Genomic DNA, 18971 nt, shown 5'->3' with positions numbered 1-18971 from the left:
CACTAATCCCCCGCGGCTTACACTAATCCCCCGCGGCTTACACTAATCCCCCCGCGGCTTACACTAATCCCCCGCGGCTTACACTAATCCCCCGCGGCTTACACTAATCCCCAGCGGCTTACACAAATCCCCCGCGGCTTACACTAATCCCCCGCGGCTTACACTAATCCCCCGCGGCTTACACTAATCCCCCGCGGCTTACACTAATCCCCCGCGGCTTACACTAATCCCCCGCGGCTTACACTAATCCCCCGCGGCTTACACTAATCCCCCGCGGCTTACACTAATCCCCCGCGGCTTACACTAATCCCCCGCGGCTTACACTAATCCCCCGCGGCTTACACTAATCCCCCGCGGCTTACACTAATCCCCCCGCGGCTTACACTAATTACCCCCGTGGCTTACAGTAATTTTCTCCCCGCGGCTTACAGTACTCCCCCGCGGCTTACAGGACTCCCCCGCGGCTGAAACGTACTCCCTCGCGGCTGAAACGTACTCCCCCGCGACTTACACTTACTCCCCCGCGACTTACACTTACTCCTCCGCGGCTTACACTTACTCCCTCGCGGCTTACACTTACTCACCTGCGGCTTACAATTACAGTTACATTAACTCCCCCCAGGGCTTACACTTACAGTTACACTAACTCCCCGCGGCTTACACGTACACTTTCTACCCCCGCGGCTTACACTTACACTTACTCCCCCGCGCCTTACACTTCCACTTACTACCCCCGGGGCTTACACACTTACAGTTACGCGGGGGAATGACCGACTCAACATTCGAGCCTACGCAATCTCCAGAATACCTTGACCTTTGGCACACCGTATCCTGACTCTCTCTCTCCAAGACCAAATTTAAAAGCACCTTTTTTCACCTTTTCTACACTCATTGTCATATTAAACAATACAAATTAATTTCCTCAACTATAACATGAAATAGTGTCCTACAAATCATATCAACCCCATGCCAATTGGTCGTCGTGTACAATGACAACTCAAGTGTTAGACACTGCTAACATGATGAGACATATCATCCACATCTAGTCTGTCTCACTCCCGTCTGCTTGGTTAACAGCAGAATTCGTGGTTCTAGGTGGTGAGTCATTAGGAGCTGCATCCTTCCATTCCTTCTCTCCATGTTGAAGCCTGCAAAGTATTTATACGTACACATGCATGTGACCTGATAAACACAGACGACAGTGGCTAACTGGTCATATGATGATTGGTACAAAACGTTCTCTGATGATTTGCTCTTGCGTTGATGTTGCCTGTAGAAAATATTTATGCTGGAGAGTTGTGATGCAATAGTGTGAAGAGATTGACTAACGGTTTATCGCTTGAATCGTATAAGATATTCACTGATTCACGAGCACCCCCACTCCTGAAAAATTGAGGATCTTGATCTGTACACTTCTCACTGAGATGTTGGCGGTAGAAGGTGTGTGTGTGTGTGTGTGTGTGTGTGTGTGTGTGTGTGTGTGTGTGTGTGTGTGTGTGTGTGTGTGTGTGTGTGTGCGCGCGCGTGCACGCGCGCGCGCGCGTGTCTTTCTGTCCGTCTGTCTGTCCATTCGCTATATATCCGTCTGTCTGTCTGTCTGTCTGTCTGTCTGTCTGTCATGATCACATATTTCTTAGATCAAACTAATGAACATTACTGCAATAAAATTAAAAGCTACAACTAAAATGAAATGTCTATAAATCACTAGTGCAAGTGTCATTATGCCCCTCCATGATGGGCAAGTGGGGTCTTTACCCCATCTGGGCGCCCCCCCAACCCGGCAGGTGAGCCCAGCGGGGTACACGTTTCTGTTTAGTCCACACGGTGATCAATGACTAGCCAATTCGATATAGATTGCAGGCATTACGGTGACCGCGAACATCGGTACAGCACACCTAGTGGATATAAATGACCACCAGGAAAGCACTGAACGTCATCGTCAACGGACCGTTCGCCAGACCACAGAAACTCCCCAACGACTGAAACGAGTCATAGTCTCATGGATAAAGCTAGAGAAACATGAGAGAAAAAGACAGACAACTTTCATAATTTACTGTCGTCACTGAGGTTTAAACCCCCAAACCATGGAGTGGTAGCCATTGTCGCTAACCACTAAGCCACGGAGGTGACTAGTGCAAGAAAGCTAATGTGGGAAGACCTGAGTGCTGAGAGTCATGGGCTTCTCAGGTCCACCACATAGTCCGGACAGTTTCTTTAAGATCACTTGTGCATTGCACCTTTGTAGCTGGATGGAAAAGCGTTTTCTCCAATAATGCAAAAATTCTGGAGCATTCGTCTTCCGGTTTTGTCGGATGATTTGTTGGATAGCTTTTTAAGAACTTTCTTCCTTGCTTTGTCTGTCTGTCAGTCTGTCTGTCTGTCAGTCTGTCTGTCTGCCTGTCTGTCAGTCTGTCTGTCTGTCTGTCTGTCTGTCTGTCTGTCTGTCTGTCTGTCAAAAAATATATTTTCATAAATTGGAACTATTACAAGCTAAATCAGAACTATTACAAGCTAAATCAGAACTATGCAACTCTTAACTAAAAGTCTAATACACAATACACTACAGTTGACCCTGACAGGGTCTTACAATGACTATTTATTAACTAATGAACAAAAAACTGAAAGGTGTTCAGTCAGTCTGTCTGTTCATATGTCTGTCTGTTCATATGTCTGTCTGTCAGTCAGTCTGTCTGTTCATATGTCTGTCTGTCAGTCAGTCAGTCAGTCAGCTACTTTACGAGAGGATCGAAAATGTGCAAAATATGAAAAGGAAAGAATACACGGCAGTTTTAATAGCCTGGTATTTAATCCTCTAGTTCTTTAGCATTTCAAAAGCTGGGGAGACAGCGCAGCAGAATATCTTAATACTTTGGCAAAAAAGATCTAGAGACATTGAAGGTCGTTGCAACGAAGCCGAGTTTCGTTGTTACTGGAAGAAGAGATTCTCAGTTCTTCTACAGAGATCAAATGCAAGTGTCATTCTACACAAGTTGTCACGTCTTCTCCCAACAGAAGAGAAAATATTTATGCTGGACAGTGCCATTCAAGGTGCTGTTCATTAGAATTGATCTTCAACTACTATTTGCATGCGTATATAGTTTTAACTTGTAGTTTGCTGTAACCGTGATTCCACTGACCTGAACTGTAATGGATAATATTTTTACTTTTAGGGTTCTGTATGTAGAGGTTTGTGTGTAATAAATGATGTCAGTCAGTCAGTCAGTCAGTCAGTCGTAGCAGGCTGGTGCGAGTGCCTCAAGGAGGTGGGTCTTCACCACAGAAAAGAAGTGCGAGACAGGTACACAAACAATAGTAATCGACCGGACATTGTGGTTTTCGATGCTGGAGATGGTTCTAACATTGACCTTGATATTTCACTCTCCCACCCTTGGAGCTGCGAAGCTTTTCCTAGGTCGAGTAGTGAAAGTGGATGTGCTGCATCCAGAAGAGAAGAAAAGAAGAAGGCCAAATACTTAAAAGATCTTTTACCTGGAGGTTCCACCCCTAACTTTGCGCCGTTAGTCTTTGAACATTTCGGTCACTGGGGGAATACTGCGACAGACTACCTGAACACTTTGTCATTGCGATCAAGGGACAGCGACGGAAAATGCAACAAGGCTGAATTCCGTTCCTACTGGAGAAAAAAATTGAGTGTAATCCTACAGAGATGCAATGCTAAAGTCTTGCTGAAGAAGATTGACAGACTTCATTTACAAAGTTCTAGTGCTGATATAGCTTTAGACTGCGAACTTCAAAGTAGCATTCATTAGTGGGTTTTAGATTTCAGTAGCGACTATTATGTTTCGACTTCCTATGATGTACGTAGTGCCTTGTATGTTCAATAAATGATCTTTGTCAGTCAGTCAGTCAGTCAGTCAGTCAGTCAAAGTAGCATTCATTAGTGGGTTTTAGATTTCAGTAGCGACTATTATGTTTCGACTTCCTATGATGTACGTAGTGCCTTGTATGTTCAATAAATGATCTTTGTCAGTCAGTCAGTCAGTCAGTCAGTCAGTTTTAGATTTCAGTAGCGACTATTATGTTTCGACTTCCTATGATGTACGTAGTGCCTTGTATGTTCAATAAATGATCTTTGTCAGTCAGTCAGTCAGTCAGTCAGTCAGTCAGGCAGCTCATTTCGCCATTCGTTTCAGTTTCTTCTACAAGTCTTCTGCGAGTATTCTCCAAGTCACTTCGTCAACGGCCGGGTTGTCTCACAGCAAGCTCAGTTCGCCTCTGTTATAACTTGCGATGGCCTCATCACAAGTGTCACGTAGCGAAAGATGCCCCGTCGAAGGTTGCTCGATGTTGGGATCGGTTCGTTGGCTATTTGATCACATTCGACACATTCATAGTCCTGAGGATTGGTCACGTGATCATATCACTCGCTACAACTTGGTCCAATGTCCGATGTGTTCTCACTGGTTTATTAGACTAAACCAGCATTTACCCAAATGTAAGTCTCGCTCGACGACCGTCTCCAGTTCTAGCCAGGGTTCATTACATCAATCTACTTCGAGTTCGGTGTCTCATATCAGCGAACATCCGGGCACTCTGACAGGTCACCGTGACGTCACTCCTGTACCTACCATCCCGGATGTTCCTACTTCTTGCGGTCCAAACACATCCAGTCAACCTTGTCGCCCTATGGATCGTGAATCTATCGGCTGGAGCTTCATCCAATCAATATCTACGGAGGAATTGTTGAAGAGCCTACCACCTAGAACAGTCCAAAGCATCCCATCCAAGCTGAAGTCTCTTTTTCAAGACTGCTGTTCTATCCCACTTAGTCAACTTGCCTTAGATTCATCAGATGTCAAAGCTTGGAAATTGTTACTTCTTATTCCCAAGATGATTCTTACTCCACTTGGCAGATCTGGTAAATCCCATACAAGTGGTATCAAAGCAAGGTACAAACTTTTTCTGGAATATCGATGGGAAGAATTACTCCAGATTTGGCAACTATCGTCTGAGACAGTTAATGTTAAGCAGGTAAACAATCAACGTCATGCCCGGCAATCAGCCATTCGTCTTGTGAAAAGTGGCGAGTTGTCAAGAGCTGCTCGAATATTAACCAGCAAAGGCCTGGCACCTGCTAGTGATGAAACAGTGGCCAAACTATCTCTCAAACACCCTACACGAGATCCCAACACCCCTGTTCCACACTCTGATACCTGCAATTCAATGGCTTTGCCAGCTTCAGTCATTATCAACGTCATTAAAAAGTCCCCTCGAGGTTCTGGAGCAGGCCCTTCGGGCTGGAAGTTTGAACACCTCCGAAATCTTCTAGATAACGCTGTGACCCAGGACGCCTTAGTCAGAGTTCTCTCATCCATTGCTGAAGGAAATCTTCCAAACCTTGTCACTACCTGGCTGTCTGCTTCCCGATTGATTGCCTTGCCCAAAAGCAGTGGTGATGTTCGACCTATAGCCATTGGCGAGGTTCTCCGCCGAGTCTCAGCTAAGGCTATCTGTCATCACTTGAAATCTGAGTTCTCTGCCTACTTTGCTCCCTTGCAGCATGGGGTTTCAACTCCTGGTGGCTCTGAGTTGGTAACACACCATATTCAATTACTTCTGGAAAGCAGACCGGATTGGGTGTTCGTTAAAACTGACATAAAGAATGCCTTTAACACCATCAAGAGGTCTTCTTTGCACAAGGAAGTTTTATCAAAATTTCCAGCCATCTTGGCCCATTTTGAGCAAATGTATGGAAATTCCAGCCCTCTCGTGTATGTCAAGGGAAAGGAAACGGTGATCATATCTTCTGAAGAAGGTGTGCACCAAGGTGACCCCCTGGGGCCTGTCCTATTTGCCTTAGGAATTCACCCTACAATCACCAAAATTCAAGCTGACTACCCGGAAATAGTAGTCTTAGCCTACCTGGATGACATCTTTTTGCTCGGCAATGAGGGGCCTGTACTTGATTCCTTTGCTAATCTGAAGCTTTCATTGGCTGAAGAATCTGGTTTACTGATTGCTGATCAAAAGTGTCAAATCTACTCTCCAGGGTCCACTGAAATTTTGGCTCCTTTTCCCAGAGCCGTGGAAGGATCTGTGTTACTGGGGACACCCATTGGGAGATTCGACTTTGTTGCATCACAGTGCATCGAGTTCGCCAAGTCAGGCAGCTTGCTTTGCCAAGAGATTGTGTCGCTGGATGACCCTCAGAGCTCCATGCTCCTTTTGAGGCACTGCCACACAACTCGCATGAATCATTTGACAAGAACAGTTCCTCCTTCCTTACTCAAGTCTGCGGCAACCATCCATGATAGCATAACGCATGCGTCCTTTAGTCACATCATAGGTGTCACCAATACATCTGAGGCTCAATGGTCGCAAGCCATCCTGCCCATAAGAAAAGGGGGATTCGGAATGACTTCAGTCGAAAAAATTTCACCTGCATCTTTCCTAGCAGGTTGGGTACACTCATCAGCAATACTGCCGAAAAGATTCTCATATATCTGGGAAAGCTCACAGTCAATATTAGACAATCTGGGCGCAACTGGACAGAATCTAAAAGAAGCTAAGCAGCATATCGATTCTCTCTTGGCGGGCACGCCAAGCACCCTTGGAGGGGTTTGCTTCACTGACTTAACCGATCAGCCCATCAAGCTACAACATCGCATCACGGACGAGTTATCTACAACTAGTCTTCAACACCTTCTGGATCAATCTCAGGATCAACATCAGGCTGCTCGTCTAAGGTCGATTCAAGGTCCTGGATGTGGCTCATGGCTAGAGGCAGCACCTTCCTCAGATAAGCTTGCATTTAAGCCTTCCGAATTTCGGTTAGCGGCTCTTCTGAGGCTGGGATGCCCAATGCCCTTCAAGTCCCTGGCACCTATTTGTGAGTGTGGGAAAGAAGCAGATGATTATGGATACCATTTCTTGACCTGCAAACACGGGGGTGGACCTGTATGGCAACATGACAGTGTCGTAGCAGGCTGGTGCGAGTGCCTCAAGGAGGTGGGTCTTCACCACAGAAAAGAAGTGCGAGACAGGTACACAAACAATAGTAATCGACCGGACATTGTGGTTTTCGATGCTGGAGATGGTTCTAACATTGACCTTGATATTTCACTCTCCCACCCTTGGAGCTGCGAAGCTTTTCCCAGGTCGAGTAGTGAAAGTGGATGTGCTGCATCCAGAAGAGAAGAAAAGAAGAAGGCCAAATACTTAAAAGATCTTTTACCTGGAGGTTCCACCCCTAACTTTGCGCCGTTAGTCTTTGAACATTTCGGTCACTGGGGGAATACTGCGACAGACTACCTGAACACTTTGTCATTGCGATCAAGGGACAGCGACGGAAAATGCAACAAGGCTGAATTCCGTTCCTACTGGAGAAAAAAATTGAGTGTAATCCTACAGAGATGCAATGCTAAAGTCTTGCTGAAGAAGATTGACAGACTTCATTTACAAAGTTCTAGTGCTGATATAGCTTTAGACTGCGAACTTCAAAGTAGCATTCATTAGTGGGTTTTAGATTTCAGTAGCGACTATTATGTTTCGACTTCCTATGATGTACGTAGTGCCTTGTATGTTCAATAAATGATCTTTGTCAGTCAGTCAGTCAGTCAGTTTATTATGTTTCGACTTCCTATGATGTACGTAGTGCCTTGTATGTTCAATAAATGATCTTTGTCAGTCAGTCAGTCAGTCAGTCAGTCAGTCAGTCTGTCTGTCTGTCTGTCTGTCTGTCTTTCTCTCTGTCTGTCTGTCCATATGTTTGTCTGTCTGTCTGTCAGTCAGCCTGTCTGTCTGTCTGTCTGTCTGTCTTGTCTGTCCATATGATCATCTGTCTGTCCATCTCTCTACTTTCATTGTTTCCCCTTTCCACAGTATACCCAAACATCTATACCCACATTACCTGCTAGTCTCATCAATTGTCGAATATTCCTGATCGCCACAACTAAACCAAACCAAGTCAACCCACATTACAACAATCACTTGACTCTTACAACAATACCTGCTATGTTGATAAAGAGGATTCGCTGACATATCACTAACATCACAAACCTTCATATGCATCACAAATTCAAACAGCAAATAGACAAATCTAACCATTTGTTCTTCCCTCCATCTACTTCAGCATATACACCATCACTGTGTTGTATGTTAGACACAAGAGCATAATGAGATGCATTGCTGTAGAAAAGACAATTGATTATTGGTGCATGAACTGAAAGCAGCTAAGATTTCATGTCACACACCGTGATATATTGGTGGGATTATAAGCTGGATTGTGGATGGTTGTTAGTTGGTCCTTGTTTGAGGTATTTCTATGACATAAACAACAATAGACAGACAGATAACAAACAAACAAATACACAAACAGACAGACAGACAGACAGACAGACAGACAGACAGACAGACAAACAGAAACACAGACAGACACACAGACAGACACACAGACACACAGACACACAAACCGGTTAGACTGCAAGACCACACCCACCTGCCTAAGTACATGCATGTGCACCAACCAACCAACCAACCAACCAACCAACCAACAGGACACTTCCTACTGTCAAACAATGGCACTAATACGATGCAGACTGAGTTTTTCTCTACTACGATCTGCAATTCTTTGTGTTAGAGGGACGAGGTCATCGAAGCGCCATCCAGTCCATCTTGACTGTGTTAACAGCATCGTCAGTAAGGCTCGCCTCACTGTCTAAGAACTCTTTTAAAACTAGTATATTGCATTATTGATACAAACTATTGGATTGTATTCGATGTTGACTGTTAGACAACTAGCCTGTAATAGAGCAGCCATATGTTGAAAATATATGTATAAAAGCCAACCAACCAACCAACCAACCAACCAACCAACCAACCAAAAAAACCAACCAACCAACCAACTAGCAAGTGGTGACTCACCAGCATTCACACCTCTAGTTTTTGAGCACTTTGGCTGCTGGGGTGAGAAAGCTGTCGACTACTTAAGGGTACTTTCGAGAAAATCTAGGGATGCTGTTGGAAAATCCAACACGGCTGACTTCATAAATTTTTGGCGTAAGCGCATCTCTGTTCAGATTCAAAAGTGCAATTCAAGGGTCCTATTAAGGAAGATTGACAGGCTTACCAACTCAAGGAGACCATACAATCACGGTCAAGACTGGGATGCCCAGTCTATTTGGGCTTCATAATTTTGACAGTTAGTAAATTATTATACGTATGGATTACGTATATTATACGTATGGATTACGTTTGGTGACTGTAGCTGTCTACATTCTAGTTTAGCATATCAGTGATTTCTGTATATTTGGCTGTTTAGTTATATCTGAAATATATCTATCCAACCAACCAACCAACCAACCATTAAGGAAGATTGACAGGCTTACCAACTCAAGGAGACCATACAATCACGGTCAAGACTGGGATGCCCAGTCTATTTGGGCTTCATAATTTTGACAGTTAGTAAATTATTATACGTATGGATTACGTATATTATACGTATGGATTACGTTTGGTGACTGTAGCTGTCTACATTCTAGTTTAGCATATCAGTGATTTCTGTATATTTGGCTGTTTAGTTATATCTGAAATATATCTATCCAACCAACCAACCAACCAACCATTAAGGAAGATTGACAGGCTTACCAACTCAAGGAGACCATACAATCACGGTCAAGACTGGGATGCCCAGTCTATTTGGGCTTCATAATTTTGACAGTTAGTAAATTATTATACGTATGGATTACGTATATTATACGTATGGATTACGTTTGGTGACTGTAGCTGTCTACATTCTAGTTTAGCATATCAGTGATTTCTGTATATTTGGCTGTTTAGTTATATCTGAAATATATCTAACCAACCAACCAACCAACCAACCAACCAACATGGCACGGATTGTGCTAGGATCGCTGGTTGTCGGTTGACCTAGTCGGCTCGTGGTTATTCATTTTCACGATTAAATACCTCAAGAATATAGTTTTTAACAGGCCATCAACATGTCTCAAATAGCTTCTCCGCCGCCAATCTCTGGTACCAACTCCTGGTTGTCTATCTCATGCAATTGTACAGGTTGTGCATGGACCGGATCAAAGAACCGTTTTCTTGAGCATTTTAGACTGGTACATGACCCGGACGACTTTCCATCGCATCTCAAATTTGAATTATGGCTATCTCAATGTCCCAAATGCAGACACTGGTTTCAACGCCTGAATCAGCATCTCTCCAAATGCAAACCGTACCATGAGCTGAATAAACAACAGTTGACTTGTCAAATGCCATCTGTCAACAGAAACACCACGTCTCGACGGTATAACAACGGATCTGGCAATAGCAACATAATATCCGGGATCTGTAGCCCTGTGAGATCACAAAGGCCATATAATAATGAAAGCACAATCTCTGGGAGATCTAGCCTTCCGAAATGTATCTCAAATGTCACGTCCTCGGGCAACAGAAATTCAACGTCTTGGATGTCCTGCCAAGGAACTCCCACCACCGTGCGTTGTGAATCTTCTGTACCGTCAACGGACAGCTCTCACACCTCTTTATTTCACCTACCACCATTTAAAAAGTGTGCCGCAACAAGTTTCAAAGGGAATGATTTAGATGGCTCGGAAGCATGCAAGGAATTGTCCAAAATCTATGACGACGTCGTCTTTTGGAGAAAAAATCTGTTCCTTGTACCTTCAGGACGAGTTGGAAAAGATTTTGTTTCTGAAATGTGTAATCTTTTGCAAGCATATAGCAATGCAACAGCTATGGAAGTTATTGCACTGAAAGCTTTCGTTGTCTTGCAAGTCCTGTTGTTGCAAAAGCCGAGTGCAAAATCAAAGAGCAGGGATCACGTCCATCACCTCCAGCGTCGGCTGAACTTGTGGAAGGAAGGAAGATTTGATGAGTTGTTTAGGGAAGGAAAAGCTATACAGCAGCGCCTAGAATCATCAAAGAAACCCCCTTCAAATCAACAGATTGAACGAATATTCAGTCGCCTAATGGTTCAAGGCAAGGTGAACGCTGCTCTTAGATATTTGTCAGACAATACCAATGGAGGAATCTTGGCAATGGATGAAATAGTGGAAGGGTCTAATAGTCAAACTGCCATGAATGTTCTCAAAGAAAAGCACCCAGCCTCGCAACCAACATCAAACTCGGCGCTTCTTCAAGGACCAGTCAATGACATACCAGCAGTTATATTTGACCAGATTGATGAAGATGCCATCAAACGAGCAGCTCTACAAACTCAAGGCTCCAGCGGTCCATCTGGAATGGACTCTAATGCTTGGCGTCGTCTTTGTTGTTCTTTTGGTTGTCAGTCGGCTGAGCTATGCAACTCCCTCGCTAGCCTTGCAAAAAGATTCTGCACAGAATTCGTTGACCCTCGTGTCTTACAGGCGTTTGTTGCATGTAGACTAATACCACTCAATAAATGTCCTGGCTTAAGGCCAATTTGGATTGGTGAAACATTTAGAAGAATAATTTCGAAATCTATTGCAGCAGTAGTGAAGGACGACATCTGCCAATGTGCTGGTTCATTGCAAGTTTGTGCAGGGCAAGAAGATGGCTCTGAAGCTGCAATTCATGCCATGAGATCAATATTCCACGCTGATGAGTCTGACTGTGTGTTGCTTGTGGACGCAAAAAATGCATTCAACACACTCAATCGTATAATGCGACCTTGCATAATTCTAGGATAATATGTCCTGCTCTCTCAACAATACTGATTAACACCTACAGAGTGGCAATTAACATGTACGTTATCGGCGGAGAGATAATACAATCAGTGGAAGGAACAACTCAAGGAGACCCATTAGCTATGGCAATGTATGCCATCGGAACCGTTCCTCTGATCTCTAGCCTTGCGGGAATCTGTAAACAAGTATGGTTTGCAGACGATGCGACTGGAGCAGGTACCATAAATGAAGTTTGGAAATGGTGGGACAAGCTGACCGAAGTAGGAGGGGATTTTGGTTATCAAACCAATGCGACCAAGTCATGGTTAATTGTGAAACCTGAGGCAAAGAAACAAGCTGAAGTGGTCTTTTCAAATTCCGGTGTTCATATAACAACTACAGGAAAACGACATCTGGGTGCTGCCTTGGGTGATGACTGCTTTGTCGAGGAGTATATACGAGGAAAGGTAGATGAATGGGCTAAGCAAGTGTTGAACTTGACATTAATTGCAAAAACGCAACCACACGCTGCTTACTCAGCATTTACACATGGTTTGATAGGGAGATGGAACTTCCTGCTGCGTACAGTCAAAGAGATTTCACATCTACTGGCTCCATTGGAGAAGGTCGTCCGTCAACAATTCATTCCTGCTCTCACAGGTCAAACGGCTATCAGTGACGAAATGAGAAGCCTTCTAGCTCTACCTTGTAGACTTGGTGGTCTAAATGTTATTGACCCTACACAAATGGCTGATTGGCATTATCAAACTTCAGAACGAATTACCGCCCCTCTTGCAGCTGAGATTGTAAATCAACAACCTTCCTACTCCGTAGACAAGAAAGAAATTCAAAAAACAAAAAAGGCATCAAAGTCAGAGAAAGAAGCAGCCCATAAATCAACCTTAATTGAACAAGTTGAAAAGTGACGCATCTCCCTCGCTAAGAAGAACCATAGAACTGGCAGGAGAAAAGGAAGCATCGAGCTGGTTAACTGTCTTGCCGATCCAAAATCACGGATTTCATCTACCAAAGTGTGAATTTAGAGATGCCATTTGTTTAAGGTATGGGTTGTCAATGAAGGGCGTTTCCTCAAAGTGCTCATGCGGGTCAACATTCAATGTTGACCATGCTATGATATGCCCCAAAGGAGGATTTCCAACTATCAGGCATAACGAAGTGAGAGACATCACTGCAGATTTGATTAGTGAAGTATGCTCGGATGTGGCCATCGAACCGAGGCTAAACCCCCTCTCAGGTGAATGCCTACACAATCGTACTGCCAACAGGGACGAAGAGGCACGGCTGGATGTTTCGGCAAGAGGTGTATGGCGTCGTGGTGAACACGCATTTTTCGATATTAGGGTGTTTTACCCCAACGCGCAAAGTTACCAGGAGATGACCTTACCCCAAATCTTTCGGAACCATGAACTTGAGAAGCAGAGAGCCTATGGCGAGAGAGTCAGAGAGGTTGAAGGAAGTAGCTTCACTCCATTGGTGTTGTCGTCAACTGGAGGCATGGGAAGAGAAGCAAACACTTTCTACAAACGGCTAGCCAGCCTGATCTCAGACAAACAGGACACTTCCTACAGTCAAACAATGGCACTAATACGATGCAGACTGAGTTTTTCTCTACTACGATCTGCAATTCTTTGTGTTAGAGGGACGAGGTCATCGAAGCGCCATCCAGTACATCTTGACTGTGTTGACAGCATCGTCAGTGAGGCTCGCCTCATTGTCTAAGAACTCTTTTAGAACTAGTATATTGCATTATTGGTACAAACTATTGGATTGTATTCGATGTTGACTGTTAGACAACTAGCCTGTAATAGAGCAGCCATATGTTGAAAATATATGTATAGAAACCAACCAACCAACCAACCAACCAACCAACCAACCAACCAACCACTCTCTCTCTCTCTCTCTCTCACACACACACACACATTATGTATTTACTGTACTTGTTTTTGTGTTGCTCATTTTTGTGATATCGAGTAAGTAGAATGACGATAATGATTATCAAGAGAATAGCAATGACACCACCAACAGCTCCACCTGCAATTGCTGCTGTAGACATGCCACTGCCACTAGATTTCTTGCCACGAGCAGCAGGCTTCTTAGTGTTAGAAGTGCTAAAAGATAATAGAAGCATTGCACTTGTCTGTCGATTCCAATGAACACACACACACACACACACACACACACACACACACACACACACACACACACACACACACACACACGTCTTTCACCTGGCTGTAGGTTGTTGTTTTGTTTCATGAGATATAGAGGGTGTCTCAGTAGACGATTGCAGACGAGTAGGATGTGTCTCTCTTAAAGATGCAGAACGTGCTTCTCTTGAAGTTGTAACTACAACTGGAGTGGTGGCATGTGCAGATGTGACAGAAGTAGAATGATCAGTAGTCAAAGTTGTAATTGAAGATGAAACCCAAGAAGGTAATTCTATAACACAATGCATTACACAAATGTGTGTGTGTCCGCGTCCGCGTCCGTCCGTGTGTGTGTGTGTGTGTGTGTGTGTGTGTGTGTGTGTGTGTGTGTGTGCGTGTGTGTGTGTCTGTGTGTGTGTCTGTGTCTGTGTCTGTGTGTGTGCGGTGTGTGTCCATGTGTGTACAAGCCCTGTAAACTTTGTATGTTGTTTCTGTTTTGCTGCTGGTAAATCTGTTTGTCTGTGCATCAACTAACTGTTATGTACCATAGAAACATCACCTGATGCTGTAGGAATGTCCATTCCTGAATCACCTGCAAAGTCAATTCAAAGATCAGGGAGATTAGCTAAACTGTGTGTCTCAATCAATCACACCTTCACATTCCAAGTATCTGACGTCGTCAAGAGCAATAGTTGTTCTAAGGTAATCGCTGCTTCTCGCCATGAACTGCACATGACTTACATCATGCAATACAAACATCTCCGTCACTTCTCTCCACATCATATCCTCATCATCAGAACTGTCATATTCCCAAATGATCCGTTGGTCTGATTCACTCTCTAGACTGACCTGTAGTACAACTGACTCTCCTGACGACGTCACGTGATACCAAAACTCAATGCCACAAACGTCTGACTTCGTGCTGAGAGGTAAACCTTGCAGAACTGCAGTGGCATTGAAAGGTGATGAGAAATTGTTGTAAACAGGAAGCAGCAATAGATAATGTCCACGTGGAGTTCCACGTGTATGGTCTGATACCAAAGTAGAGTTAACAATTGGAGACGGTCCACGCCAGCGAGTCCAAGATAAAGCAGTAGAGAAATCATCAGCATTACTCCAAAAGCAGAGATCTCTTTCAAATGAACAGGAAAGAAAATCTATACAAATAATAATTACATACATCAGTATACACTATTGTAAATTACATACACTGATGTCAATAAAGTTTCTGTAAGTTCAGTGTGTGTCACTGTTTGTTGTTTGCTGCATCCCAGGAGGTGGGTGTGGGTGCAAGAAGCTTGTAAGTTGAATATCCAGTGTGTAGACAGGTTGATCTTACTGTACTAGAGTAATGCAGTTATAGATATGCAATTAATAGTCTATTTCAATATTAGCATGATATGAGATATCAGAGAACTATGTGTATATTGATTCAATTGTGTGACTATTTGCATCAAGTCCACAAATGGTGGGAGTCTATTGAGATACATTCAGTGACATTCTGATTAGGTTTTTGCATCCATACATTTGTGTGTTCATTTAAATGTCTGTCTTTCTGTCTGTCTGTCTGTCTGTCTGTCTGTTTGTCTGTCTGTCTGCCAGCCTGTCTGTCTGTCTGTTTTGTCTACCTATCTCTCTGTCTGTCTGTCTGTTTGCCAAGTTGCCATGATTTTCTCTGTAGTTTTTCTTACCAGCACATTCAGTAAATTCTATATCATCTACAGCAACCGAGAATGAATTCCCATTTGCAGAAGATGCCACTACTTCAATCTCTGATCCAAACAAATCATATCCAACAGCCATTTCTGCAAACAGCCATCGTTCTGTCACTCCACTGACTTTTTCATCAAAAGTAGTAACAAGCACCCCAGACGTATTATAAACATAAAACTCCAACCGAGCAACACCCTCAGACACAAAATACCAGAAACGTAGTCCACATACATTTGACCATAACATAGTGCCAAAAGTTCCAACAGCATCAAAACCTGATACTCCTGTGGCAAGAGCATAAGTCCCTGCTTGGTGTTCTCCATACGTGTGATCAACTGGTGGCATCAACGACGTGTTGTTTTCAGAAACATGAATGATTGACCAGTTAGAGTGTTGTGATGGTGACACATCATGCCACTTTGACATGCTCTCAAATGATGAATCTAAAATGAATGAAACAATAGACAATGAAATGATGTAAGCAACAGATGGACTTACAATGGCAACGAAGATACTGCAAACTGTATACAATAAATGATCCAACATCTTTGGTCCATTGAGCTTCAAGATTAACGAAACTCAAAAAGCCATATTGAACAAAATATTCGACTGACAATTTACTCAAACTCGGTTGAACAGAAATTGGCACTAATTTTGAATTGTTCAAGAAGCGTAGCTTCAAAGCAGACTGTGATGGTGCAAATGAGTATGAGACTCGTATAAAACAAAGGTGTTCACTGGTGTATGTGATTGGTCCCTCAAAGCTGGCGCTAACTTTTCCAATAGATGCAGTAATAAACACTGGGTCTGAAATGTTTGCAACTAAAGCGTGGTGGAATGGCGTATTTGAAAATTGTTTGACTTGCCACTGCAACTTGCTGTCATGTTTGTTATTCCAGAAGCATTTGTCCATAGCAAATGTACACTTTTCAGCATCTAAAACAACCAGCCATCGTTGTATGTCACATGTTACAGTAAATATGGAGACTGAGACAAAATAATTAATTAAACATCACGTAATATTGTACTGGTTACAGAGTGCAACACACGCACAAACACATGCAACAAACTGACATACAAAACACTTACATGCAAACACATACAAACACTTAGAAACACTTACATACAAACACATACATTTACACTCAAACACCGACATGCAAATGCGTACATCATACAAAACAATGATGGAATGTCTATACAACACAACAACATTTGCTGCACAAATAACCTGCACACTGAAGATACTTTATATCATCCAGTGCAAAATATTTTCCGTTTCCCACTTCTGCACTAAATTCCACGTGCATTGTAATATTGTTTTGCTTCATTTCTTTGACCCACAAAAACACACTCAATTCAATCCAATCCCATTTGCCTCCTTCAGCGACTATATCACGTCTTTGTATGACACTTCCATTAGATAACACTGTATTCACTCTCAGACTTCCAACAGACAATGTAGACCCAAAGTACCAAAAAAACAAAGAGCAGATATCATCATCATATGACAATTCTTGGCCTCTCAATATTGCAGTTTTGAATGTTGAACTGCTGTCTTCAACATACACGTAATGACCAGCTCCTTTTCTGCGGAATGTCATATCTCGATTTGGTGATTTAGACATAGAAGACTGGTGTGTCCATGTAGTCATGCTGCTGGTTGATACTACAGGAACTGATGTCCATTGACATAAACCAAATTCAAATGTACACCCTGGAATGATAAGAGGTTTGAAACAAACACTAACTTTAATATTGCATCTACAGAAAGGGAGACTAAACATAAACATCTAAACAAATTTAACAAACTCACACAAGCACATAAACAGACAATAAAGAAACAAACAGACAAACAAAAAAGCAATCAAACTGGCAAACATTTAATTAAACAGGCAAATAAAATGGTAAACAGATAAACAATAAAACACTTAAACTGTCCAACAGCCACAAAACAGACAAACAAGCATACACACAAACAGACAAACAAGTAGACACAAAAACGACAAACAAATCTAGACAGACACAATTGCCAAGTAAATTGAACCAACTAGCACAAAAATGTCAAGTAATTCAACCAAATATATACAACACAAGATCATACAAACAACAAACATTACAAACAACACACACCAGACGAGCTCACATGTGCATGGAATGAACTGTATATTATCCAGTGCAGCTTCAACCCCAAATGAAATGTCTGCAATCGAGCTTCTCATCACAAACTGAATGGAAACAGGCTGATCAACTATCAGAGGTAGAACTTCAACCATCCATTTGTCCCCAGTTGCATTAAATGTCTTCAACACATTTCCATTCATCTCCACAGTCAGATCCCCAGCCAAATAGTGATAGTAAGCAAACCGTAAAGCACACACGTTGTCTGAAGGTGTCACTTGGACACTCTGAAGTCGACTTTCTCTACCTGTCAAGCTTATTGTAGAGTAAATTTCAATAAGTACAAAATATGCACTAGACGAGTGAAACGTATAGTCCAATAGCTGTTGAGTGTCTCGATGCCAACTGAAATCTTGACTGCCTTTCGTTGTCATCCAGCCACACAAATCATCCTCAAATGTGCACACACTAAAGTCTGTATGACAAGTTAGTATAAAACCATCACACAACTGAATGGTCAACACACATACTCACCTACTATAGCTGCACATGATGTGAACACAGTTAGACTAAACAGAGACACATACAAGATCGAAAACAGTGCCATGTCTAGAAGGTGTGAGACTAAATTAAGCCACACCTTGTGATATGTATAGTGTGGGGGAGTTGATCCATGCATATGCATCCCACTCCATACTGTTGATACAAATGAACAAGCAAACAAAATACATGCATGCAAGTTGTTGCAACGTGATGATGCCTCAGATTCTTGTCAACTAGATGTAAAAAAACTAGATGTAAACAATATGATATGATCATATCACACCAACTATATGGCTTTGTTGATCAGTTTGCATTAATGGCATTAGCTTCAAGGTTACAGTACATCAAGTTGTGTGTGCATGTATGTGTGTGTGCGTGCGTGTGTGTGTGTGTGTGTGTGTGTGTGTGTGTGTGTGTGTGTGTGTGTGTGTGTGTGTGTGTGTGTGTGTGTGATGGAAGAAATGTCAGACATGCTAGCAAAACATCGTCTTCATTGGCTTGGTCATGTAGCACGTATGAAACAGGTACTCTTTGCTAATTGGTACTAATTGGTACTAATTGGTGAGTTACATTCAAAGAAACCTTGTCACGGTGTCAAGAGAAGATGGCGAGATTTAGTTTTATCATATCTCAGGCACTGGGAAATTTCGGAGAAAGACTGGTATACGTTATCACAAAATAGGAATACATGGAAGAAGTGCATTGATAAGGGAGCAACAAGAGTGTTGGCAACTGGAAACATACATGTATATCAACTGTGAGAGACTGACTGTTTCAATGTCAATGTGGAAGA

General features: G+C 42.9%; 3 protein-coding genes across 3 annotated transcripts; 2 read left to right on the top strand and 1 right to left on the bottom strand.

The window, feature by feature from the left end:
* Positions 1-836: 836 nt before the first annotated feature.
* LOC134182131 (MAM and LDL-receptor class A domain-containing protein 2-like) lies at positions 837-16874 on the bottom strand. The gene is made up of 14 exons (XM_062649478.1): positions 16746-16874; positions 16013-16450; positions 15493-15957; positions 14455-14958; positions 14361-14393; positions 13883-14093; positions 13592-13762; positions 8214-8282; positions 8065-8148; positions 7970-8005; positions 7871-7912; positions 1330-1383; positions 1211-1270; positions 837-1148 (listed from the first exon to the last, which is right to left on the bottom strand). Exons 1-14 carry the CDS (start codon positions 16843-16845, stop codon positions 1043-1045), a joined length of 2373 nt encoding a protein of 790 aa, XP_062505462.1. The 5' UTR covers positions 16846-16874; the 3' UTR covers positions 837-1042.
* LOC134182334 (uncharacterized) lies at positions 4138-6358 on the top strand. The gene is made up of 2 exons (XM_062649732.1): positions 4138-6258; positions 6308-6358. The coding sequence occupies exons 1-2, from the start codon at positions 4252-4254 to the stop codon at positions 6356-6358; spliced, it is 2058 nt and encodes a 685-aa protein (XP_062505716.1). The 5' UTR covers positions 4138-4251.
* Positions 6264-7576, top strand: LOC134182249 (uncharacterized). The gene has a single exon (XM_062649634.1). It carries the CDS (start codon positions 6376-6378, stop codon positions 7474-7476), a length of 1101 nt encoding a protein of 366 aa, XP_062505618.1. The 5' UTR covers positions 6264-6375; the 3' UTR covers positions 7477-7576.
* Positions 16875-18971: the final 2097 nt, after the last annotated feature.

This window comes from Corticium candelabrum, chromosome 7 (assembly GCF_963422355.1).
Source record: "Corticium candelabrum chromosome 7, ooCorCand1.1, whole genome shotgun sequence".
NCBI classification, from domain to species: domain Eukaryota; kingdom Metazoa; phylum Porifera; class Homoscleromorpha; order Homosclerophorida; family Plakinidae; genus Corticium; species Corticium candelabrum.
Note: the sequence above shows the minus strand (reverse complement) of the source record. Positions and strands in the feature narration are given on the sequence as shown.